Source organism: Passer montanus, unplaced genomic scaffold, assembly GCF_014805655.1.
Source record: "Passer montanus isolate IOZ18808 unplaced genomic scaffold, ASM1480565v1 scaffold72, whole genome shotgun sequence".
NCBI lineage: Eukaryota > Metazoa > Chordata > Aves > Passeriformes > Passeridae > Passer > Passer montanus.
In genome coordinates, this window is record NW_024372370.1 from 972,705 (window position 1) to 998,204 (window position 25,500).

The 25,500-nt window shown below is 36.8% G+C and overlaps 1 protein-coding gene across 5 annotated transcripts in view; it reads left to right on the forward strand.

Annotated features, from left to right (window-relative positions):
* The window catches only part of NALCN (sodium leak channel, non-selective), a 228,454-nt gene that overhangs the window by 98,384 nt on the left and 104,570 nt on the right, over nt 1-25,500 (forward strand). For all 5 annotated transcript variants that reach the window (XM_039730481.1, XM_039730485.1, XM_039730483.1 and 2 more), the window contains one exon: nt 19,636-19,767. In XM_039730481.1, coding sequence (XP_039586415.1) covers nt 19,636-19,767 — 132 coding nt within the window. The remainder of the gene's footprint in view (nt 1-19,635; nt 19,768-25,500) is intronic.

Genomic DNA, 25,500 nt, shown 5'->3' on the forward strand with positions numbered 1-25,500 from the left:
AACTCACCAACCCAAAAGATGAGAAACACTGAGAATGCAGACTGATTACTTCTAGAGGCAAGGGAATATTTCAGCAATGAGCATTAGTTCCTTTGTTTGGTGAAATGTATAAATAGTGACAAGTTTTGAATGACCTCAGGACCCCTTGCCACTAAGAAGCCAGGGTGAAAAAGGATCAAAGAGGTGCTGCTGGATCCATGAGTGGTGACTGTCTTCTTGATATCTCTCTCTCTCTCTTTCTCTGCTTTCCCCACCCTCCTTTCTCTATTTCTGTCTCTCTACCTCAAATTTTATTGTTAAATAAAATTAATACAATTGACTTTGACACATGGTCTTGTTTGCACCTTAATTCAGGCAGAGGCATCTCTTAATAATGACACAGTCTTAACAGTTGTGACAAATTCTTCCATTTTTATAGGCCTAGGCCCACAACATATTTAAATTGCAGTGCTTCAGGAACTCCCATAATTAATTTCCATAATCAGTCATTTTCATTGAATCTTCACTTCATCCTTTGAATAGTAGCCTGAAACATCATACTTTAAGTACCATATATTATTTTGCCATTAATGCCACCTGGTGCATATATTATATGTGGTGATATTTTGTTAATTGCCCGTAACCAAGAGTGTATATAAATAATTTCCTTTTCTCTGTCATAAACATTTCAGAAGATTTGGCTGAGGAAAGCAGATATATGCACTAGTGGGCTTGATTTCAGGTGTTTTATTACAGACACTGGTAAATATAGTGGAGTTGGCAGTACATGTGCTGTTCTTCTTTATTTCTGGCCTTCACTTCCCTGATCCTAGATAACTGAGAGAAGGAACTGAAACACTAATTAGTGAAAGCAGACTGTACATCCAATTCCCTCCTTCATCCTCTCTCTAGCTGCATAAACCTTTGCTATGCAGTCTGTTAGTCTTTTGGCTCAGAACTATCATCCTGAGTTATCTCAGTTTTCTTCAGTATCCTTTAAACCAGTTCTCTTTTACTGAGAAACTCCCTGCCATTGACTATTCATGGTTGTTTGCAAGAGAAGTCTTACTATTTTTACACTCAGTAGGTCCATTTCATCCTCTGCCCAAAGTAAAATTTCCTAATGCTTCATAGCACAGAAGCCACTACCAATAGATCTATTCACAGACCCTTAAATTCTTATTTCCTTCTTCTTTAGCCAGGGTTCAGCAACCCTTGGTCTGTATGTTTGTCCTTAGCCAAGGCTGATAACCTCCACTATTTAGAACTACTCTCCTTCATCCCTCTAGTTGCTGCCACTTAATCAGAATTTATAGACATGCTCCTCCACTCACATGCATACACATTTGTACAACTTTATACATATCAGTAACTGAAACAGGACAGAAACAATGAAAACAACTGGAAGAGCTCTCTGAGCAAGTTTGTTATGAGAGAAAAATCTCGTGTTCTGTCTCTGGAAGATAATCTGAACCATTTCTTCTGGTGGGGGTCTTGCTTTTCTGCTGAATTCATGCCTGTTGAATGCTTTGTGGAACCACAATGGCTGCTGTACTGCTACCAGTCCAGAAGGATTTCCATGGGAAGAGGTAGCACTGTTTCTTTTTCAAGGATACTACTGAACATACTTCCCACAAAGATTGCAAAGGATGTGGATGCACAGGATGTGGATGAAGTCAGGCGAGGTATAGCTAGCTGTGTTACAGCACTGGCATCTTCCAGTTTATGTCAGGAGACTTAGAAGTGGCAGTGAGTAGCACCCTGCAAGAAATGATAAGAGTAAATTCCTAAGGGATAGAGCAAATTGAGTGGAGTTTATTATAGCTGAGACTACCATTGAGTAAACTAACACCAAGTTCCTGCAATAATACTGAGGGAAATGCATGTATGTTCTGTATGTGTATGATACAGAAATAGCAACTTTGGCTTGTCAGTCTTACAGCTGAGTATTCTGAGGCAGGTTGTTATTCATTGATTGAGCTGTAAAAGATGATTCACTGCTCTTTTGCTGGGTTTCTGAGAGGAAACTGATGGGGGATTCTCAGTGTACTACAGAGATAAGTTGAGTCAAACACAAATGCTTGATCTTCTACCTGTTCCTCAGAGAAGGGGTGAGAAGGGAAGGGCATGAGATGAGACTAGCACAGGTTTTTTTCCACTCTTTCTCAAGATTCTTTTCCCATTTCTGTTTAAGAGAAGCGCAGAAGAGAAGAACTAGAACCCTTGCACCATCAAGCTCAATGAGAGTTTTGCCACTGCTCTGCAGAAGGATTTAATTTCTAATATTTTAAATATAAAGCAATGGGTTTGTAGTCATTAAAAATGGCAGACTGAAACAGAGCTACATATCAAACAGTCTTGAAACAAAAACAAAAAGAAAACAAAAAAGCTAAAAAAACCCCCAAAAACATGATGTGAAAGAGTCATGCACTTGCTAAGTATTCCTCCTTAAAACATGAAGATTTAGGGATGTATGGGAGAAACTAGCTGTTGATTTGTTCCAGCTAAAAATGTAATGAAAAGAGAGAGTTCCTTAAATTTACTTTATTGCCTATTTCTAACATCGAACACATTTCTAGAATACAGCCTAGTTCTCAGAATTAATGATGCACTATGCTTCAGCAACTCCAAGAATTGCTTTTTAGATTATTTTGTTACTTAAGTGGAACTTACCTGTCTAAATCCACTTGATTGCTTTGAAAACTCTTGGCCTCTAATAAAACTCTTCAGCATGCGAGTGTGCTGTGTTTTTATAAACCAGTAAGGAGTTTATATGTAGAGCCAGGTGAGTACATGATTCATGTCATATGCCAAAAACTTATTTATTTTTGTTGATTGTGATTCTGCAAGTGTATTTAACAAAAAACATTATGAACTTGCACTATCATTGAAATGACAGGATGGTAAACTGGTGTAGTAACTTCTGCAGATCACTTGGAAAACTGCATGTAGTAATGCTGGCACTTAAGTTCCTTTTTGACATAAAACTCCCACCCACATCATAAATCAATGTACAGTTTAAAATGCACACACAGTTTCAGTTCAGCATAAATCATTACATATACAACCAGTAAGGTTAATCCTGCTGGTTGTTTAAAAGAATAGTCAGATACAGTGTATAAAGGGTGAACACTGGAATAAAACTGCAGCTTAGAAGGGGAGGTATGGCAATGATAGATACCATTTTAATTTTAATGATTTTATTCTTTGCACTGGTGGGATAGCAATATTAACTAGAAATTAATTTTAAAAATACTTAAAAGCCTTGGGGGTGAGAATGAGGGCAAGAATAGATAGCTATGCATAGGTACAGCTGTACAGACATAGAAGGAATGGAATTTATTTAGCAGTCTTATGAGTCTGGCAATTAAACACACTGATAGGAGTTGATCACCTTAGGCACTTCATAATAAAAATAAAAAAGCATAAACAAGTATAATTTTAAGAGTCATTGATGATAGCTCAAAACCTTGGCCATTTAAATGTTAAGGTTCCAGCTGAATTCACAGTGGAAGTACTGAATAACATATTTTGGCAATGTGTTTTCACTAAACCTTACTCTTCCTGTAGGTCTAAACTGCCATCATAGTCAAAATGAGACGCATTAAGTTTTGGATGTATTTCAGTTCCATAATTAAAGAGATGGTTTTCAAAAAAGGACAAATTTCTTCATACTTGACATAGTCAAAATTATATCAATCTATAATTTTAAAAAAATCTGGAATTTCTGTATTTTCCCATTTTTCAGGAATGACTATAAGTGAAAGTGTTACTCAGTGATATATATTAATGTGACAATTTTTTTAAGTGGTATAGATCTTCTTCGGAAAAAATAAAACAAGCTGAATGATTTTCAAATAAGAAAACATTTAAATTTGCAGAACTTGCACCAATAGTGTCAGGCATGTTTTACTTTATCATTTAATTACAGTATACTTCTACTTTTCTAAAGTATTATGAGATACCTTAGAATTCCATTGAGAATTATCAAATAAGAGTTACATGTTATAAATATAGGACAACAGCATTTTTTCTGTCAAAGGATATTCCTTTGTTGTTCAAAAAAATGTTTGATGCTCATATTTTTAAAGAAATCCTTTGAAGTTCACTTCAATAGAAACTCTTGCCATACAAACCAGATGAGATTTAGTTTACTAATTAGCTGCTTCATTTTGATTTAGCATATAACAAAATCAAATCACAATTATAGAATTTTTATTAATTAAACTTTTAAAAACAGCTGTGTATGTGCTGATGTCAAACTTTTAACCTGCCTTCTTATTTTATTTAATTTTCTTTCTTATTAATTCCCAGCCTGATTTAATATTCTATGTTTTCAGACAGACAATGCACTCACTATCTGAAGAACAGGAGCTAGAAGTGAGGCTCATACAAATCCTTTTTGTAGAATGAGTTTCACATGAGCCCATGAACAGCAATTTCCCTACAAGATTCCCCCACATTTCTGTTAAACACTCTTATAAAGTTCACCATGGTACTAAACCTGTTTTTCCTCCTTTGCTCTTATTCTGCTTTTCTGTCCTTTTCTGGTGTGAACATTTCTTAAATCCCTGCCCATATACTTTCATATCAAGAAAGTATTTCTGAAGGCAAAATTCATTAAAGGACATATGGGAATAATTTTTGAAAGGATGGGTTATAGGGTGAAGAGGTGTTGGGTTTTTTTAAGAGTTCAGGAATTTGCAAGAAAGGAAAGTTATGTATTTTCTTTACTCTCCCATACTTAATCAACTTCTTTCTATCTAGTTCTCTTCTCAGTGCTGAGGACATGCCCCGTAATTTATAATTTTCATCCAAAATCACGCATTACCATACACATCTCTACTTTCTTTATTGCTTGATCAATACTGTTTATTTTGTGTAATCCCATCCATCTCTAGTAGCATTCAGTAAAGCAGCTCTTGTTTAGACAGTGTTAAAGCCTTTAGTGTTACAAATCAGCTCTACATGCAACTGAACTGCTCTTTTAGTTTGCTGGGTATAGATGAGCAGAAGTTAACATAGCTCTGTGAAGCTGAAATGGTGAAAAGAGTCCAAAAATTGCCTTGTACTCCTCTACACACAATCTCCCAGCCTTTGAAAGAAGACCTGCATTTGGTGCATCTGTTGGTTTGTCTTTTGTAGGACCTGCTTGGTTTCACTCTCTGAGTATGACCATGGCTATGAACACTACATATTATGCTTGTTTCTTTTTATATGCCATCTAACTTTTGAGCTCTTAATATTATTTGATTAAAAAAAAAAAGACAACCAAACACTGGAAGTTGTGTGGCTGTTTCTATTTTCTTTTTATATGCCATCTAACTTTTGAACTCTTAATATTATTTGATTTTAAAAAAAAAAAAGACAACCAAACACTGGAAGTTGTGTGGCTGTTTCTAGAATATAACCAGAAGGTTGCAGTCTGCTTTGTCCTATGACTCCAGCATCTCCAGGAGAGTGATACAGTTCGTATGGGGTCCTATGGGGTCCAGTCCAAATCCAACCTTACCATCATGACTTTTTTAGCAAGTGGGTAAATAATTTCTTCCACTACTACCTGTGAGATGGAAGCAATTAAAAACAATAAATGTATTTTTCATTGTGGGATGCTACTGTGTTTCATCCAAGCCACATTAACCTGAGTAGTCTTTCCATATCCTTTTGGTTAGACAGGTCTAACCACCGGTTTTACGTTACTGAAGGAAAAAGGGATATCCCAGCTTGGCTGCAGTAAAGTTAGTCTGGCAGATGAAGCTGCAGATGCTTTCCAAGAAAAATGGAAGTATAAAGCAAATCACTGCCCCTTGCCCTCTGAATTAATGGCAATCAAAATCTCTGATTAACTCTGCTAGCCTCCTGCCCAAGGCAATAGAGCCTAAATTGTCCGCAGTTTCCAGTGCTATTTCACGTAGGGAAAAATACATCTGTGGTTCTCTCTGTGTTAAATTTTGATTGGAAGCCACCTTACTAGAAAGTAGGTTTTGAGCCTAAGTGCAAAAAATTTTTTTTGCTTCTAATTATTCATCTGATCACTTCTTTAATGGAGCACTTGATTTATTTCAAAGTAATCTCTGCTTTTTATATGTAAATCACGAGTTTGAGTGTGCTAATTAAATTATGCAAGGAAAATGCAAGAAAAACTGTTCTAATCAAAAGGTGGAAATTCTATTAGAATGTTTGATATTTATTTATATAGGCTTCCAAAGGAGGTAGCAATTGACAGTCTGAACTACTCTGTACACCATGTTCCCAAGACAAATGCAGTACATACAGTAACTAAGAAGATTCATGTACTCTGTGAGGCAAGACATTGCAAACAGAAACCAATAATCAATACAAATTACTTTTATGACCCAGGAAAAGATTTTCATTAATTCCAGGTCAATTGGAGTTGCCTTAATTCCTTAATTGCAGAAACCAATAATAGATACTAATATGGCCAGTCTGACCCAGGAAAGGATTTTCATTAATTCTGGGTAGAGTTGTCTTAATTGCCTAAAGAACACATTTGGCAGTTTTTAGTTCAGAAGGAAAGTTAGCAAAGAACTGAAGTATTCTAATTTTTCTAATGCTGATCAAGTACTTCTCTAAGTTTTAAACAGCTCAACAATACCAAAGCTGTAAAAAAGCACTGAAATTTAGCTCAGCCATCTAAAGAATGCCAAAGCATACATGTTATAATAATCACTGTACTAAGATAAAAAGCTGGAATAAGTATCAAGAGAATATAAGGAGCTCTAGCTGTATATAAAACTTTTCCATGAAGGAGGGTTTTATCTTAGTGTGTTTTTCATGAAATACAATGATAGCAAAAAGAAAACTCACTAAAAATGTTTACTTCCATGAATAATTGCATTTTTTAGAATCTCATTTTCCAGGTGAAATTTTCTCATGCTGTTTGGAAACATTGACAGCAGATTGTCCAATGACAGAAGTAGATGCTTCCATATGTATATTTTGAGGTTAGAAAATAAATTTAGGTGGACATTTTTGCTTTTTCCATGTCAGAAAAGCAAAAGCTTCCTTGAAGAATTTGCATTTAATTTTGCTTCACCATCACTTCTTCAAAATAAACAAAATTGTTCCCCATCTCTCCCCATCTTTTCTTGTTCTTCTTTCCTATTAAATTGTTAGATTGTTAGTGCTTTCTCAGTAGTTGGGAATTTAAAATAGTGCTTCATCATCGTACAAGTGGTTGCAGGCAAATAGAATTCAACCTCTGTTTATCATGAATTGCTTTCTATGTTGTTTTTTCATGAGCCCAAAAGAAAATCTATACTCTAAAATCTTTCTAACAGCACATTTTGTATTTTCAGTCCTCCAACTCATTCTGACTACTGTAAGCTCTCTCCTGCCTCCTGTCACTTTATACTATCAGCAGAGCTTCCACGTAAGTCATTCATGACATGAACACTGTTGTGAGGAGAGCTGTCTTACAGCACGTGTGGCCAGCACTGAGCCTTGTCCCCTGCACAGCACCTGCAGAATCAGGAGATGCCAACCCCAATATGAGCAACTCACTGATTGGAGCTGACACAGCCATGAGGCCACTCTGAAACAGATTCTGCACTGAATTCTTGAGCAAGGGATTTAAACTGTGAGGGGGCAAAAAAGGGAAGGGCAGGCAGTGTATTTCACTCTCTCCAGCATGGCTGCACCTGTCTTGGTACATAGGTAATTTCCTAATAATAATATGAAGAATTCTGAAGGCTTTCATGATGATCCTAAGTACTAATTGCAGAATGAGGTGCAATGCTTACATTATGATCTACTGCTCTTTCAGCTCATGAGTTAATCATTATGAAAACAGCAACCTTTTCCTTCACATTTATAAAACAGCTGGTAAATCTACAGTACTACAATAACATAAAATAAAAATTATTCTAATTAATTGAGGAATAAAATGCTAAAGAAAACAGAGGCAGTGAAAATAGTTGATTCACACATGGTTAATAAATGACATTTCAGAGACATGATTCTTGAATTGAAATGTAAGTGAAAAAGTCATCTCATGAAGCAATTTCAGGGAGGCCTTCCAGGTGAGATCTTCAAAGGCATATAATTCAAGGAACAAGTGTTAATTGAAATTTGTTGTAAGTGAAGGTCCTAGAGTTCTAAAATACTGAAGTTACAGAAATTTTGAAGGCATTGAAAAAGTTACAGCACAGGTAGGGTCCAGATTCGTTCCCTTGTTACTCACATTCTCTGAAATCTGGGGGAAAGCTGAAGCCCCTGTAATAATCAATTACATGTCAAAATTATGTTTAGTGTGCATCTGAAGAACTGAGCAATATATTATGTATCACAGCTCATAAATGGCACAGCTTCTCAATAATAGCAGATAGATTTATTATTAGAGATGGAGTTATTTTGCTGCAGAGTAAGCACAACATTATTACTTTTTTCTTTTGTGGTCAACATATTTTCAAAATATATGAAAACATAGGAAATGTCAACATTGTTGACATACGTAAAATAGAATACTGTATCTAGAGGATTGAGCAACAGTCTGTAAACACAGATAATGCTATATTGCAGATAGTGAATCAGCTGGAGTTTTCAGAGAAGAAATTAGAAAATACAGATTAAAAATCTTAGGTGCATCCGTTATAAGGTGATTTACTGAGGACACCATCAGCAAGTGACTACAGATTTGGCCTGCTGTAAAAGTGTCTATTTATATAAATGTATATATGTATATTATTTATGTAATTATGTGGTGTTTATCCATAATGTGAGCAGGTGGGAATGTGTTTATACTTCTTTCTGTACCTGAGGTTCACGGACTGGCTAAGGTTGGAAGGCACCACAAGGGGACTTCTGGTCCAACCTCCTTGCTTAAGCAGTATCACACTAGAGCAAGTTGGACAGGATTGCATCCAGAGGGTTCTTGAATATCCCCAGTGAGGGAGACTTCACAACCTGTCTGACCAGCCTGTTTCAGTTAACACAGGCTAAATGCATTAAGGCTAAATGCCTTTTAATACATATAAAATGCACTGAAGTTTAAATGCATTTAGAGTTGTGATTTTAAGCTAGTTCAGTTTTTTTTTCATTGTCAGAGGAAAAGAACCTTTGCACTCTCTTTGCAAATACTCCGGGACTAGGGAGCATATTAATCCCCATAGGACAGGGGTGTGATTAATCACACCTTAGTAAAGTAGAGAGGGAATGTCCACCCAACAGCTTTGATGAAGTCACTAGATATAAAACAAAAATTAATTTGGCCTATTTAATTGTACATTTTAGTTATTAATTATTTTGACTCATTTTCTGAATTGATCTGTATTGCTATATTTACGAAAAAGAATAAAACTTCATACTATTTGGGTACTGTTTTGTATTTCATACTGTGTATCTTTAGAGAAAATTACTGCTGAGGTGATGATATACTTATTAACCGTTCTAAAAATCTGACAGGTAGGTAACAATTTTTATGCATTGTTGTTATTGTGAACAATTTAAGTAGTATTTTTAGATTTCTTTTATGTTGCAGCAGCTGCTCTCAATTTCTCTAAGTCAGATTGCAGTTGCTGAAAGGCTGCTTACTTCCTCTCTCTCTTTTTGCAAAGAAAATGACATACTGTGTTAGCTGATTTATAAATTGGTGGGGAGGAGGGTCGTTTCCTTTCAAAGAAGCCATTATTTCATGTATTTTTAGGGCAGAAGAGTCACCATTTTCTTTTTGACTGTTCTGTTAGAAGTTTGTGGGAGGAGAAAAGCGGCTGCTGTTAGTAAGAGGCATACAGAAATGTATCTATGCTACTGCTTTATTCTGTTGTTGCAGGATGTGAATTAACAGGATGCAGCTAGTCTGAAAGAGGCATATGCAATACATTCTTTAGCCCTATAGCAGAAATAGAAATTTGGCTTTCAAATCTAGGATGTAAGGGGGAAAAAATGTATCTAATTTCTGACAGAAACTTTAGTCTTAAAGGCCCTGGTTACTCAAAAAACTCTACAATAAAAGTTTTTACTTTCTCTTCATTAGGCTTTCTATCTTTTTTTTTGTTTGTTTGTTTTTTCTTTTTTTTGTGTGTGTGTTTTTTGTGTGTGTATTTTTTTCATTCTTGCTGTGTTATTTGCTTTACTTTGTTCTTTTGATCAAAATTCAGTTTGCCGTTTTTTAAAGTGGCTTTTAATTTCCAAATCAAAATTAGCTATGCTAAAAGGCAGGGGAGTCTGTGTAAATATGATAAATTAATGACACCTGTATTTTCAAATATTACGGAGACATTTAGATTATTGCAAGGTCTTAACTATTACTTATTTCTTTATGATTTTAACTATACCACATCATCTGAAAATTACATTTGTTGCCTTGTTGCGGTAGCCCAGAATCTTATGCCTACTGATTGGAGAACATATTTGCATGTCCTGAAATGTTACCATTATTCAGTAGTCAACCCATTTCCAGCTTGTTTTGAGGCTGCATGGTAGGAGACCCTGTGAAAACACAGATACAGTGGCTATCTTGAGTTTTATATCCTAATCAAATGCAGTAGAAGGTGGAAAGAGACGCACAGTGAAGTGCAACTTGTAGACTATTTTATTAGCCAGGACAGTTTACTGTCTATAGTGCCCTTTCTGCTAGGCCGGTGTCACCTCTGCTGCAGTCAGAAAGCATTTATAGAAAAGTTCCCAAATGCATATTCTAAAACTTGCTAGCATTATGATGTTTGTGTTTTGGGGACCATTTTTCTCCCTTGACTATCACCATACCACCTAAATTATCTTCTGCAGCTGATAACAAAGATTCTCTGTGCTAAGGTGATCTGAAAGTAACACAGGGTTTCTAAGCAGATTTTTCATTGAACTGTGGATCTTAAAGGGTCTTTACATTCATCTCTACTACATCACTACCCTAAGAACCTCTTCTCTACCATCATAAAATGTTAAAGCAAGTCTCTGTAGACAAAATTGCTGAAGAATCACCCTGCTCTCATTGCACTGGGACAATTGGCCTGTAAAGCTGTAAAGCCAAGACTGCAAACTTGACATCACCAAACATCTGAGTTGTGGCTTCTGACTTATTTCCTTTGCAGTATTGAAAAGCCACCTCTTCAGCATCTTTAAAACTCATCCTTCACCTTGTTTACTCAGTAAGGTTGCATTATTTGAATTCATCCTAGCATTGAAATTCCTTTCAAACAAGGTAGATGGTTTCTTACAATCTTTCCTAACATCCTACACTGATACATAACTGCATCAATATGAGGATTTAAAAAACTTGTTCCAATAAAATTTCTGGTTAATGCTTAATAATTTTCAGAAATGTTCAGATTTCAGAGCATGGGAATAATTGCTAAATTTTCCTCACAAGCATATCTTTGTCAGGCAGTCATAAAGTAAGTTGAAAGCAAAATGGTTTATAGAAAATTAGTTACATGGCTTGTAAAACACTCTACAATGTACTGAAAACAAAAGGGAAAAATTTCTGCAATTTCACAATTTTGTGCTTGCTCAGATGGCCATTAACCAACAAGATGAAAATCAAATTTATCCTATTCATGCTATGAATTATGTGTGATTAGCAGTGTATAGAATGTGATTTTCTAAAGCTTCTTTCATATTCAAGGTATCTTCAAGCACTTTGCAACAAAAAAAAATTTTTTTAAAAACCCTAAATAAACACCATAAGTATACTAAACATGTAGAGGATAAAAAAGCTTGCCTTTTTCTTTAGGCCAGGATTGAATATTTGCTTTGTGACTCTTAGAAATCTTATGTCATAGAATCTTAAAGTCAAGGGGATTTTGCTATTTCTAGTCTTGTACATTATAATAGTTTCTGAGGCATTTGATGTGCCTGAATTCAACATTTAACCAAGAATGACTGGTAATCATGTTCCTTTCTTAGTGGTATAAATTCTATGCATACACCTTAAACAGGCCCTGCCTTATAAAATTCATGATCCCTTTATATGTATTTAGGAATCGTAGGCTGACCTCTGCAACATCCAGAAAGAAAGAGAATTGATGCTGGCATCTTACTGCAAGTGTTCCATACCATCTAAGTGATTTCTCTTTAGCAGTTCCTCACAACACAGCCATACAACCCCACCTCACCCCTTAACCAGCTAACCCACTCTTTTATAGCATTCATCCTTATTGGACACAGCCATAGCCTATTAAGGGCAGACCTGTTTCTAATCGTTGGTAATTGGTGCAGCTGCAATTCCTTAGGGGTGACATTGCCTTCTGCACTATCTCTATTATCTTACATTCTATCCCCCCACAAACTGACTTGCAATACTTTTGTTTTATTGTTATTTGACTTAGTGTTTTCCAAACTGCTATAATGAACTTGAGTCATGCTTTGTTAGCTCTTCTGAACAAATTTTCTCTGTTTTGTGGTGCCCACATAACCAGCTAATTAGGCTTTATAAAGTGAATGGGTACAATAAGATTTGCAGTTCTGTTCCAGAATGCATCTCCACGCATTGTGGTGATTCTGTGCATGGAAATAAGCTGGAACTTGCATTTGATTTCATGTCACTGCAGTGGTAGGATCTAGGCTCCAACAGGCCCATAAGTAAAACAGGCTGGATTAGCACAAATGTAAGCTTTTCAGTTGCTGTTCAGTAATATCACCCAACTCTTTTGTGCACATCTAAACAACCTCAACAAATCACAGTCTATTCTAACTGCCAGAAAGTATGGTCCTCCAGTAGGTGTGTATAGACAGCAGTACAAATAACATACAGCATTATTGTAATGATAGATGTAAACTTAACCAGAATGATCATGTAGCCAGTATAAAGTCTTTAAACATAAATATCTGGAAGCTTGCCTTGAATCTTTTAGCAGACTCTAGCTTCCTTATGCAAAGAGCAAAAGCCAATGAAGACAAAAAGGGAGTAAGAAGCTTGAGCTATTCTGTTATAACACAGAGGAGCAGATACTATTGATTTATGAAGTATTAAAGTATATCTAAAATATAAAGAAATACAGATACAATTGTGTTTTTACCATTGATGAGTGCGCAATTCAAGAGTATCAAAATCTGAAAAGAAAGCTGCTTACCCATATAGTGATTATCAAAGCCTTTTAGTTAAATGATGTTTACACTGTTCATTAATTGGTTTGGTACTTTCAAGAGCTACCCTGTCTGTCTGACAATTATGCACTCTAAGATTTTCAAACACTAAATAGCCAAAGTAAGCAAGGCTTTTCTACATATCAGATCCTCACCATGTCTTGCTCAGTACTAATAAGTTTGATGGCTTTGTAGGTAATTTTTTATTCTTCAAGACTGTTTGTTGGGGTTTTTTGTTTTCTTAGATCACCACCAAGACTATTAGTATTATCAGATGAAGTCTAAATTTCTGTAGGTCTAAACTGAAACCATTGAGACCTTTGAAGACACCTCTTTCAAGGTTTCACATGATAATATTAAACATTATCAGCTGGGTCAGTTTTGAGTTAGTAATATCAGGGTAATATGGCCCATGGGTTTTTTCATTATTAAGTCTATCAGACCCTACAAGCTTGCAACATTTACCATCTTGCTTAGTAAGATCTATTATGGACTTGAAACAAAAATCCTATATGAAAGATGGTGATACAAAGAGTGACCTGATGTACGTATCAAGCCCCCAAAAGGCATTTAGAATTAGGAAAACGCAATTTTATAGTCAGTAATTCCTGTTTACTTGGTGACTGCATTTTGCATGGACCACTGCTTTCCTGAGCCAGTGTCTGTGGCTCTGGCTGTACAAAGTGGCAGCTGCTGTGGGTGTTCTCCAGGGCAGTGAGCTGGCAAAGGCAAATTTATGTCACTCATCCTTCCTCTGCCGTGCAGGAACGTGGGAAGAGTATTAAAGCAATGTACCCTATTCTGATACTACTGGAGTGACAAAAGACTGCTTTAGGCCATGCATTGTAATGCTCTGTAAGACTGAGTGAGCCAGGTAGACTTTACCTGTCAGCAATTGCTGTGTCATTACTTGGTTTTTTGTGTGAATCCAGGACATTTAATACAGTTTTTCATTCAGAGTTCCTTAGGTGCACCAAGCATGTCCATAGTGTTAAATAAACGAGTAGTATTTTAGAAGTCTTTTTAGCATTCATGCAATTCTCATTTGAGGACAAAACAAATCCATGTTTTTTGTGTATTTCCAAACAATGAAAGAATTTGGATGATTAACAATTTGTCATGTACTGGTTTTTGTGGCCATTGCATCTCTAACACATTGTGCCATACAGGTTCTTTGGTGTCCTGGACACTGAGAATTAGCATCCTGCATGAAATCAGATGCCAGCTTTATAGGCATTTCATAGTATATGTAAGAAATTCATCACTGTTGTAGTTGATTAATGGCAGCAGCAGGGCATTTTACTTGAGACTTCTTCTACACAGCTAATCTTAAATCCAATTTATTATTAGATACAATTTACCATGTATCTAACAGCAACAGCAGAACATTTCTTTCATCTCATTCCTACACAGCTTAAGAAGCACACATCCAAGGGCTAAATAAAAGGTCAGTAAATTAAACAAGAACAAAAATTGGCATTATGTCTCCTCTTTCAAGTTTGCATGGAGAATTTTACATGCTTATGTGCTCTGAAAAGGGCTGTAATCCAAATGATACACTGCTGATCCAATGATCCAAAATGACTTTCAAGGCTTGGGCAAGAGCTGTGGACTAAATTCAGCTTTCATTTAGGCCTCATTCCAATTACAGAAATACGTAAAGAGATAGTGGATTCTCATGGTCGAACATAGCAGCAGAGGTGTGTCTGAAGTGTTTTAAGGGTGCAAATACAAATTAAAATTCTGTGATGCAGAAAGAACAAGCTAAGGCAGATTAGAGATGGGGGAAATCTGGGCACAGTACGTGTGTGGGTTAGCACACTGTGATTGATCTCCTGAAGATACAGCAATCTGTGTGAGAGGCCAGCGGGAAAGCTGCTTATCGTGCACAGCATTCGTGACAAGTGAGCAGCTAGATTCTGACATGACGTAGGAAAAAATCAAGAAACACAGATAGCAATCTAGCTCTTATGAACTGGCCAGTCCTGGGATTTAAAAATAATGATTTTTTTTTTAATCTCCTCAGCATAGCATTTTCGCTGTGCATGTGGTGGAGGTATTTTTTCAGATACCTCCAGCTTGCTGGCCTTGTGTGCTCTCTGTCTCTCTGCCAGCACCTAGGTGCTTTTATTGTTGCTCACCACAGCTATCTCTTAATTTGTTGCCTCAGCCAGCTGTTCCTGCCTTTACATTGCCTGTGCCTGGCTTGAGTCCTGTCTGAGCCTCCTTCCTTATTATCTTAACATTGAATCATGTTATGGCAGTGTAATACTTTCTATTAGCTAAATAGTTTCCTTTCAGTTTAATTGGGAGGTGACCTTGATAACAATCATTATTGAACCTTACTGAAAAATAAAAGGTGCTGCAGAGAGTCCAGAGAAAGGCAATGACCCTAGTGAATGGGCTGGAGCACAAGTCTTACGACGAGTAGCTGAGGGAGCTGGACAACAGGAGGCTCAGGGAGGACCTTATTCCTCTCTGTAACTATATGTAAGGAGATTTTAGTAAGGTGGGGGTCAGTCTCTTCTTCCCTCTTCACAGCCCCATGTTACAAGTGACAGGATGAAAGGAAATGGCTTCAAGTTGCACCATGGGAGGTTTACATTAGCTATTAGAAGAAATTTCTTCATGGAATGGGCTGTCAAACATTGGAATAGACTGCTCAGGGAAGGGGTGGAGTCACCATCCCTGGAATTTTTTAAAAAACATGGGGCTATGTCACTTGGGGACATGGTTTAATGGTAAACATGGTGGTGGTACTAAGTTAGACTTGATGGTCTTAAAATTCTTTTCCAACTTTAAGCATTCTGTGATTCTATGAACCAAGCCATGATTAGGATATTATTTCTGCTATTGCTATTTATTTTCCAGGATTAAATATGCCACTGCAAAACCTTTTTATGACTGTCTGTTCTGATTCTGTGCAGGACAAGATTAGTCTTTGCAGTGGCCAGAACAGGGCATGGCTAGAACCTGGAGGTTATTCTATACCACCTCATGTCATTGCTGGGGTCAGGGGAAAAGGACTCTCTTGCAACAAGAAGTAGTATTTCCTTCTGGAGAGAGTGGCAGAGGGACTGCTTGGGTAACACTGGTTCTGAACATTCTGCCTGTGGTGCATTCACCTCTCTCTTGTACGCTTGTTATTAATGTTGTTGTGGTAACTGTTCATTTCCTTATCTCTGCCATTTCCAGTAAATTGTTCTTAGCCCTTTTGTGCCTTCAATTCTTCTCTCCAGCCACCAGCAGAGGAGGGGGACAGGGGGAGTGGGCAAGTGGCAGTGTGGTTTGGAGCATATCGGTGGCAGCAACTAAATTGAGGAGTTGCATTCTGAAATTACCGCAGTGTCCAAAGGTACAGACTAGACGACAAAGTGTGTGTATATGTACATGTATATCAAAGCAGTTTATGCATTTTTATTTTTCCTGTATTACCATTTTGCTTCCCTGTGAAAGGAGATGAAAGTGGCTTTTGCAACCTCACTTACTAGTTTCTTTTAGCAAGTACTTTCACAATTGAGACAGAGTACTTCATTATTATGATGGAAATTTTGACACCATTAAAAATACAGTGTAAAATATGCAGAGAGACTAACTATCTGGTTAGAATTTGTGTGAAATGGAAATGTAAAGGATAGAATGACACCTGTTTTGATTCATACCACTGAAAAAATGCATGATTGATGCCAGCAGCCCTACCTCTAATTATTGTATTCTTATAGCTTGCCTTGTGGATTAGAAATAAAAGTGAGACCTTATTTAGCCACTATTTTGATGACTTACCTGTGTTTTAGGTATTATTAACCACTGCTTGTTCTGTAAATTTCTAAATGTAAGGCTTCTCTCCTGAACCTCCCTTTCTAGAATAGAATATACAACCATTTTATGTCACTAGGGTCAAAAGGAAGCCAGCTTGCAAAAGAAGGGTTTGAGCTGTCTTCTGTCTGCAATGCTTTCTGTAATTCACACAAAAAAATCCAGATATATTAGAGACAAGAGGCAATTCTATCAGCTTGTATTCTTGTAAATATGTGCTTAGTCTCCATTCAGCTTCAATTTAAACAAGCTATCTTAAACTCCAGTGGAATTCAAGAGGGGATGAATTCTTCAGTAGGCAGGCACAAGGCTTTGCTAAAAGCTGAACAAGTACTAGTCCTTGCAGCCTCCCATACATCCTATATTATGTTCTAGTTTCTTCAAAAAAGAAACAAACAACAATCCTATATAAAGAGTAGCTTGGTTAGGACTGAGCTTCAGGCAGGGTTCCACATATAATGTTAATGCTGACAATTCTCCATGAATATAACAGTCTCAGCTCATTAAAGACTGAGACGGTATTTTACAACTATATATATGAATTTTCTAACGTGTTAATATATCTTACGAGTATAAAATGTGTGTTTCTTAAATTTTGACTACTTCTTAAGTAGACGGTCTTTGAGATTTCTTTCAACATAAACCATTCCATGATTCTATGAGTTTCACATTCACAAGCCTCAGTTCTCCTGGGGCAGTGTAACTACTTTGCTAGACAGCAGAAAACAGTCCAGGTTTCTGCATTGAAGGGGTGGTAACTTCCTAAAACATGTGCTGATGAGATCAGGTGTTCTGGAGGCTCCTCATAGTAGGCAGGAAGGAGGAATTGATCAGGTTGTGAGATTCAGGAGCAGTCTTCATTGCAATGACCATGAGAATGTGGAATTCAGAAACCCTCAAAGAAGGAATAAAGCCAAAAGATAGGACCACAGCCCTGGTGTTCAGACTTTTTCATGTTCAGGTGTCTGCTTGGAAGAATCCCATAGTACACACACAGTCATAGAGATTAGAGGTTCCAGAAGAACTGGTTGATTTTCAAGGATCTTCCTCCTTCAAGTTAAAAAATGCAGGAAATCAAACAAACATGACAGGAGGTCCACATAACAACCTGTAGCTCTGGACAAAATTTGGAATTGAAAAGGAAGTATACAAGAGATGGAATCAGGGCCAAGTGGCCCGAGAGGAGTACAAATACCCTGTCTGAGAGTGGAGCTATAGGATTGAATCTGCCATGACATGGAAGGCAACAAGAAGGGCTTCTACACATAAGAGACACAAAAGGAAGACTACAAAAATGTTGAAAGGATTAGGAGACCTTGCAAGGCAAGGCAGTGGCATGGAAATGGTTGAGGCCTTTTTCACTCATCCTTATAGGTAAGACTGACCTTCAGGAATCTCAAGCCCCTGAGTTTTGTGAGAAAGTCTGGAGCCATGGTGAACATCTGAACAAAACAAAAGACTCTTCCACTGTGAAGATGGTCAAACAGTGGAACAGATTGCACAGATGGGTTGTGGAGCCTTCATCCTGCAAGATACTCAAACTCTGACTGAACAAAGTTCTGGGATACCTGCTCTAGCTAACTCTGCTTAAGCAGGCAGCACCAGACTACATCATCTCAAGAAGTCCCTTCCAACATAAATAATTATGTGATTATGTGTACATAAACCGGTACCTTTTTAGGGAAAAGATGAAAGGACGCAGAGTTCTTCTAAATATTTAGTTCTGTTTTTCCTGAAATGTTGTTAGGCACATCTACATATTAACTCAGGTACAAATAAAAATGGCCTTTTCCACTGTAAGTACAACTTAAACACAAACACAAGGAACCATAATGGTACATAACTTACTCATATTAAAGACCTGTACTGTATTACTTGTGGAAATGTTTAAAACAATATCAATATTAGTGGCCACTCATTCAAAGATTTTTTAATGTAAAATAACAGTATGTTCTGTTTTGAACAGAAGAGTATGTTTAATAACAGTATGTTCCGTGTTTGACTTTAGCTTCTACTGTGGCTGACCCAGTGAGGGAAGTAATTAACCTTTTAGGGTAAATCATAAGTCCATGGTCTTTGTGATGGGTGCTTAGAAGTTACTGCTTTGAACTTCTGCATACATCTTATGTATCTTATCAGTTATGTTTTGGCATCTCACAGATGTAAACTCCTGAACACTGCTCTGTGCCTCTCTTTCTCTCTTCTCTCCTGTGTGGCTGCAGCAGCAGTGACGTAAAGCATTAAGTACACAGATATGTGAATTATCTGTGAGTACTTCATAGCTCATAGGCCCAGATGTGTATATCTACTATATGTAGATATGTTTCATTCATTTAGGCAATAGTTTGACATCAGGTGAATACCATAAAACATGTTTCTTGAGGAAAAGCAGTGCACAAGATAGAAGTGATGTAACTTTTTCCTGAGCAATAAGTCATCGAAATTTGCGTGAATAAATCATAATGAAGGACTAGTAAACAAGGCCAAAAGACTAGATAGATGTTCTCTTTATGCTTTAGAACATAATAAAGTAATGGACATCATATTAAATAAACCTTCAGTAAGAAGTAATTTGGCAAATAAAAACTAAAAAGTACCAAAAAATCTCAAAACCTGCACATGTAAACCAGTTGAAGCAATATGTTAAAACATATTTTAAAGCATAATCCATGAAAACCTTATAAAAAGCTTTAGAATAACATATTATTGTAGCCGATTATGTTTTGACAATGTAATAGAACTTTAAAATGCACATGGTTTGACTCCTTTTGATGATAAAATTTACTTTTTCTTTTGTAGAAAATGATGAGGTCATCTGTGTTTCATATGTTCATACTAAGCATGGTTGCTGTTGATGTGATTGTTGCTGCTAGCAACTACTATAAAGGAGAAAATTTCAAGAGACAATATGATGAATTTTACCTTGCTGAGGTGAGTATGGTAAAATGACTATCTGGGTAATTTTCAAGATAAGCTAAAGTAAAAAATGTGATTGTCAAGAACATTTTAGTGTGTAATTTTTTATTCCCTCAAGCATTCCAAGAATACTTTGCTCGCTTTCCTCTGTCTGACAATGGCTGACAGCCCTATCTTACAACCTTTTGAAAGGCAATTTCCTCAAACAAAATGTTAGTGGTAGTGAGCTGAGGCTTAAGTGTAACATCTGCAGGCAATGCATGGCTGCTGAGTTGCTATCTTTTTCTAGCAGGAGTGTAACATTCAGAAGAATTTAACTTTAAAAAGATGACAAAGCATTATATGCAAAAAATATAACACAGAACTTTTTCCTAAATAATATTTATTTGATATATATACTTAGCTGCCAGAAGGCCCTTAAGCATAAACAAAATAGTGTTACAAATAGTCTGGCTTCAGTAATTGCAAGAGCACACCACAAAAAAAACCCATTTATGCAGTCATGAATTTTACAAAGGTGGAGTCTGTTCTTCTCAGCTGGTTAGGTGGAAGTACAAGTGACATTCTGACAGGGAGCCTGCTTGAGTCATTAGCTGGTCAAGGATCTTACTGTACAGCATGCACTAGAGATCCTAGAACCTTGCCTGGATTGGGCATATTTCTCCTTTGCACTTACTGCACTTTCCCTGGCTTCAATAGTTACACAGTCTTTGGAGCCAGAGGGGTCATTCTTAAGCTAGAGTGAATGATAGCAGAATATTCCTGGTTGTTTTTCTGCATTTGGTTGTTGTGTGGTTTTCTACATCTAAGTATGTTTGGTATTCAGACTTACATGCCCAACTTAAAGCCCTTTAGTCCATAACAGTACAATGCTTTATGACTCTCCTTTTTTAAGGAAGATTGAATTGATACACATTTTTTTATCTTAGTTGTAGAATTTGTATCTGATCTCTTAAAATTATATGAAGCTGAGAGTTCACCGGTTCTGGGACAGAAATGAGAGCAAAAAAAACCTGTTAGAAACAGCACCAGTGTTCAAACCTTTAAAAAAGTGCAAGTTACAAAGACAGCAGTGCTGCATCATTCTTCATTGTCTCTCATGATGCTGGGGATTGTTGTATTTTGTGTGCATATTGAGTCAATGTTGGCATGGACAACAATTACAAGAATAATTGTGAAATGTATTGTCTTTATTTTATCTCAAAGACTATTTGAAAACCAACATGTACACGAAAATTATTATCCTGAAAAGACATTGGAATAAAACCAGCAAATGCTGGGTTGTTATAAAATGCTCCACAGACCTTAGAGTAGAATTGAGGACAGGGAAACTCATTTTAATCTCCATCATGGTTTAACCCCAGCCATCATCTCAGCCTCATGCATTCTCTTGTTCACTCTGCCTCAGTGGGATGGGACAGAGAATGGTCATAGTGAAAGTGAGACAACTCATGGGTTGAGATAAAAAACAGTTTAATAGGTAAAGCAAAAGTCATACATACTAGCAAAGCAAGGGATTCATTCACCACTTCCCATGGGCAGGAAAGCCAGACTCCATCAGCCGTAACAGTAACTTGGGAAGACAAACAGCATCACTTTAAATATTTCCCTCCTTTCTTCTGCTTTCTCTAGCCATATATGCAGGGCACAATGCCCTGTGACATAGGATATCCTTGTGTTCAGTTGGGATCATCTGTCCTGGCTGTTTCCCCTTTCCACTCCTTGTGCACCCCCAGCCTGATCGCTGGTGGGGTGAGAGGCAGAAAAAGCCTTGACTTCATGCGAGCACTGCTCAGCAACAGCTGAAACATCCCTGTGTTACCAACACTGTGTTGGGCACAAATCCAAAATAGCACCATACAAACTATGATGGGGAAAATTAACTCTGACACAGGCAAATCCAGTACAATATCCTTGGCTGGAAACAAATAATTAAGTCAGCATTAAAGCCTGAGGCCATGAACTCTTCACAGCAGGCATTTTTGCTTTGTGCCCAGGGTACAGCAAGTAGAGCCTGGATCCTTAACAAAATAACATTAATTCTATTTATATTCAAAATAGGGAACATTGCATGTCCTATTTCTATTTTGGCTCTGAATATATAGTATAATTATGCTTTTATTAATCAGTGCTAGAAACAATCTCTTCAACATTTATTTCAAGTATAAAGTTTGCAGGGTTTTTTTTCCAGTAGAAATACTTGCTACGGTTTATTCAAGGTGAGTCTATAATGTAGACTTGTGTATTAAAATTCTTTCCTATAAGCAACGTCCAGTTTTCTTTAAAAATATATTTTTCTCTTTCTGAATAGCTTAGATAATTGATTTCTTAGTGGAGAGGTTGTCAGAAAAATAATTTGTTTGCCTTTTTACATTTCCAAGTATATGAGGTATACTGGGATAAAAAAAAAAGTTGGGATTTTTTATTTGTAAAGCATTTCTTTTGTCCATTTATTGGATTTCCTTGTTTTGTTTTTCTTTTTTTTTTATCCTGTGATGCTTTTACTAAAGGCACTATAAAAATCAAATTGACAAAACCCTAGTATGTTATAGAAGGAGGAGCAAAGTATCAGAAGAGCAGAAGAATAAAAAAATCCTCATAAGGAGAAAAATCAATAAGCTGGTGTCATTTCCTATTTGGTTGTTGTGAAACTTGCTCTTTGTGGCACAAAGGGTGTGCAAAACAAATATTTTTAAGAGCGTTGAAGAAGCTGAATACTCAAACAAAGCAGATTATTCCACAGTGTTTGTTTTCTTTGTGAAGAAGACTAGTTGGAGCAGGATGCACTGCTATTGCTCTGTCTTTTCCATTAGAGTATGCCACAGAAAGCTTTCCCTTCAGAGGGAGCTGACATAAGCAGCCAACAGCAGTGGGAATTCACTTTGCTAAAGGAAATGGCCAGATAGACTACAGCAAGCATATCTGGCTTTCTGATACGTTTTCCAGAAGTTATCTTGGAAGCTTCTGGCTTTAGGAGAAGACATGTTTAATAAAATATCTCACTTGGTCCATCCTGTGTATCACATGTTGTAGTGGCCTAGAATTGTAGAAATACATCCACTAAAACTCAGTGGGAAAACCTAAACGAATTTATTGAGATACCCCATACCAATAAAAAAAACCTGTTTTCATTGTTAGAAAGGAAGGACAAACTCAAGAAGGCAAAGGCTAAAGAAGAAGATAAAATAGGGATCTATACTCAGATCCCATTGTTTGTATAATTTTGTACACCCAGTAGCAAATAAAGGGTTCTGAGAGGCATTTCAACTTGTATGCATCAGTCCTGCAGATTAAGCAAAACCAGAATTTTAACAGGATGACTCAAACCTGCAGTGCAGTATCCTGGAAAGAGTAGTTTCAAACACACTTTGGTAATTTTTAATTAGGATGCTGACTTTGAGTGCTCAATACCTAGACAGAATAGTGATGGATGTTGGTTTTTATATGGGTCTTTCATTATAACATGATACATACCAGCTGTTTTACTTGAGTTGTGTATGTTTTCTACAAATAGTGTCTGAATACCAGAGTTCAAAACCAGGTGCTCCTTTATAGTTTCTCCTAGATTCCTTTTATAACCTGTCCCCTTGCACTGCTGCCTTTGGGTAGCCTTTGCCCTGTCCTGAATGAAGGAAGGATTGAATGCTGTGTCAAATCTGGTAGTGAGGGCAGTGCTAGAGGTCTGTGCCCTTAATCCCACTGATCCTCCTTGAAAGAATTCTTATCTTTCCTGGCAGCTTGATAACCTTTCAAGTGAGATGCAGTAAGTGAGTCTGTCATGGTTCAATGCTCACTGATAGTGAGCTCTGCCAAAAAAAAGTGTTGAGTGGCTACTAGCAAAAGGTAATGTTAATGAAGGTGGGATTAATACCATAAAGCTTCCAGGTGACCAAAAGGGACATGACTATCAGGTAAATGGCCCCTTCCTGTTAGCTCCTCTTGGCCTCCCCAAAGAATTGGCAGCATAGTGGAGGGTGACTGCTTGGCAACTGCTTATGTGTTACACCTGCTTTTTCTGCTCTGACTTCTGAGTTTGCTTTTGCCTTCTCTCTACAGCAATGAAAGGAATTATTCCAGCTTTAAAAAAACCCCCACAAAACTATAAAATTGTATTGAATTTCACACCTAACAAAAAGTTCTAGTCAGATATTCTGAATCTTCTCCTGTAATTAATTATAAGGAAGGAAAAAAATACAAGCTCTGTCAGCAGGAAGACAGGTGTATAAATGTAATCAGATGTTATGCAAACCATTTGATACATTTTTAAGTGCCAGTGGTTTGAATTCATTTGACAAGTATGTGAAATGCAAATGATCCCTCCCACACATTTTTAGAATAAATTAAAATACACTTAACATCATATTTGTTAGTCTTGTTCTAATAGGAAGCCTATGTGCTCTGAAGTGTGTATGTGTGTATTTAAATGGCATTGTTATTCCACCTGCTCTGAGCTGAATCTCAGCTGCTTTCTAACCACTGTTCCATTTTGCCTAATTCAATGGCCTTCTTCTTTTAGGACTCAGATGTTGTGTCATTAAAAGTGAGCTTTACTTTTAAGATTTTTTTACTAGGACATTTTTCTTGTGTCTTAGAGATTTTCATGTAAAGGAGTAGTCTCTTCAAACCTGGCTCATTGTTCTCCTAGAGCTCTTTGAGATCCCAGAATACGGGCTGTAAAACTGGCCAGATCCATTTGAGGATAAAGGCATAAATGTGTCCCTACAATGTCTGGCATAAATTTCAGTGTTTAATTTTCATCTCATTTTCACTCCTGCTGGTGACAGTCCTGTACACATAAAATACGTAAAATTTTATTTAGCTATCTCACAACCTCCCTCTTTCATTTTGATAAATACATTTTTCATGGACTGCATAGTTTAAATTTTTAAGGCAGCATCCCAGAGATTTTCGTTGTCAAGGTTAGGATTAAAATCTTAGTCTCTAACTTTTTTATCCCCTGCCAAATTCAGTAGACTTCATGTCCCGCAGTCTGTTAGTTTGTCCACCTTAACAGGCTTGTAATGCTTGTCCTCAAAGGAGATTTAAGCTATATTTTCTTTATTTGTACTGCACTTTGAAAGTATTAGTGACAATTATATATGACCTAGTGTTATTTTAGGGTCTCTTTTAAACCTCAATGTGTGTAAAGGGTCAGAGAGGAACATTTCTCAGTCAAAGTAAACCATTTCCATTGCATATCCTGGCTGTTGGAAAGTGTGGAAGAGAGCATCTGACAGTATATACAGTGGTAAAATAAGAAGGCACGTGAGGAAACGTGCCTAGCCAGAAGGACTTTTGATAATGAGAGAAGTAAGAGAAAATAAATCTTGAATGCTTTTGACATTGATGTACACCTATGCTTTTGTCCAAACTGAACATTATGTATTTTACTATGCAAATATTTCAAGAAAGACCTCTGGAAGAATCCCAAACTCATTCCCTGCAAGTAGATTTCTTTCCCTGTAACTTCCCACCATGTCCAAGTTCTTTAACAACATTATGACAATTAACTAATTCTGGACTGAATTTTAATTTCCTCTCCTTTTAAAATTTGTTTTAGGTGCTTAAAAACCATTACCTCTGAACTAATTCCGGACTTTTGAATTACTCTGAATTTTAATTTCCTCTCCTTTTAAAATTTGTTTTAGGTGCTTAAAAACCATTACCTCTTTTCTACCTGTTTTGGTTGTTGTATTACTATGGATGTTTTAGAAAACTGAAGTAGCAATTTTCAAACTTTGGTGCCTT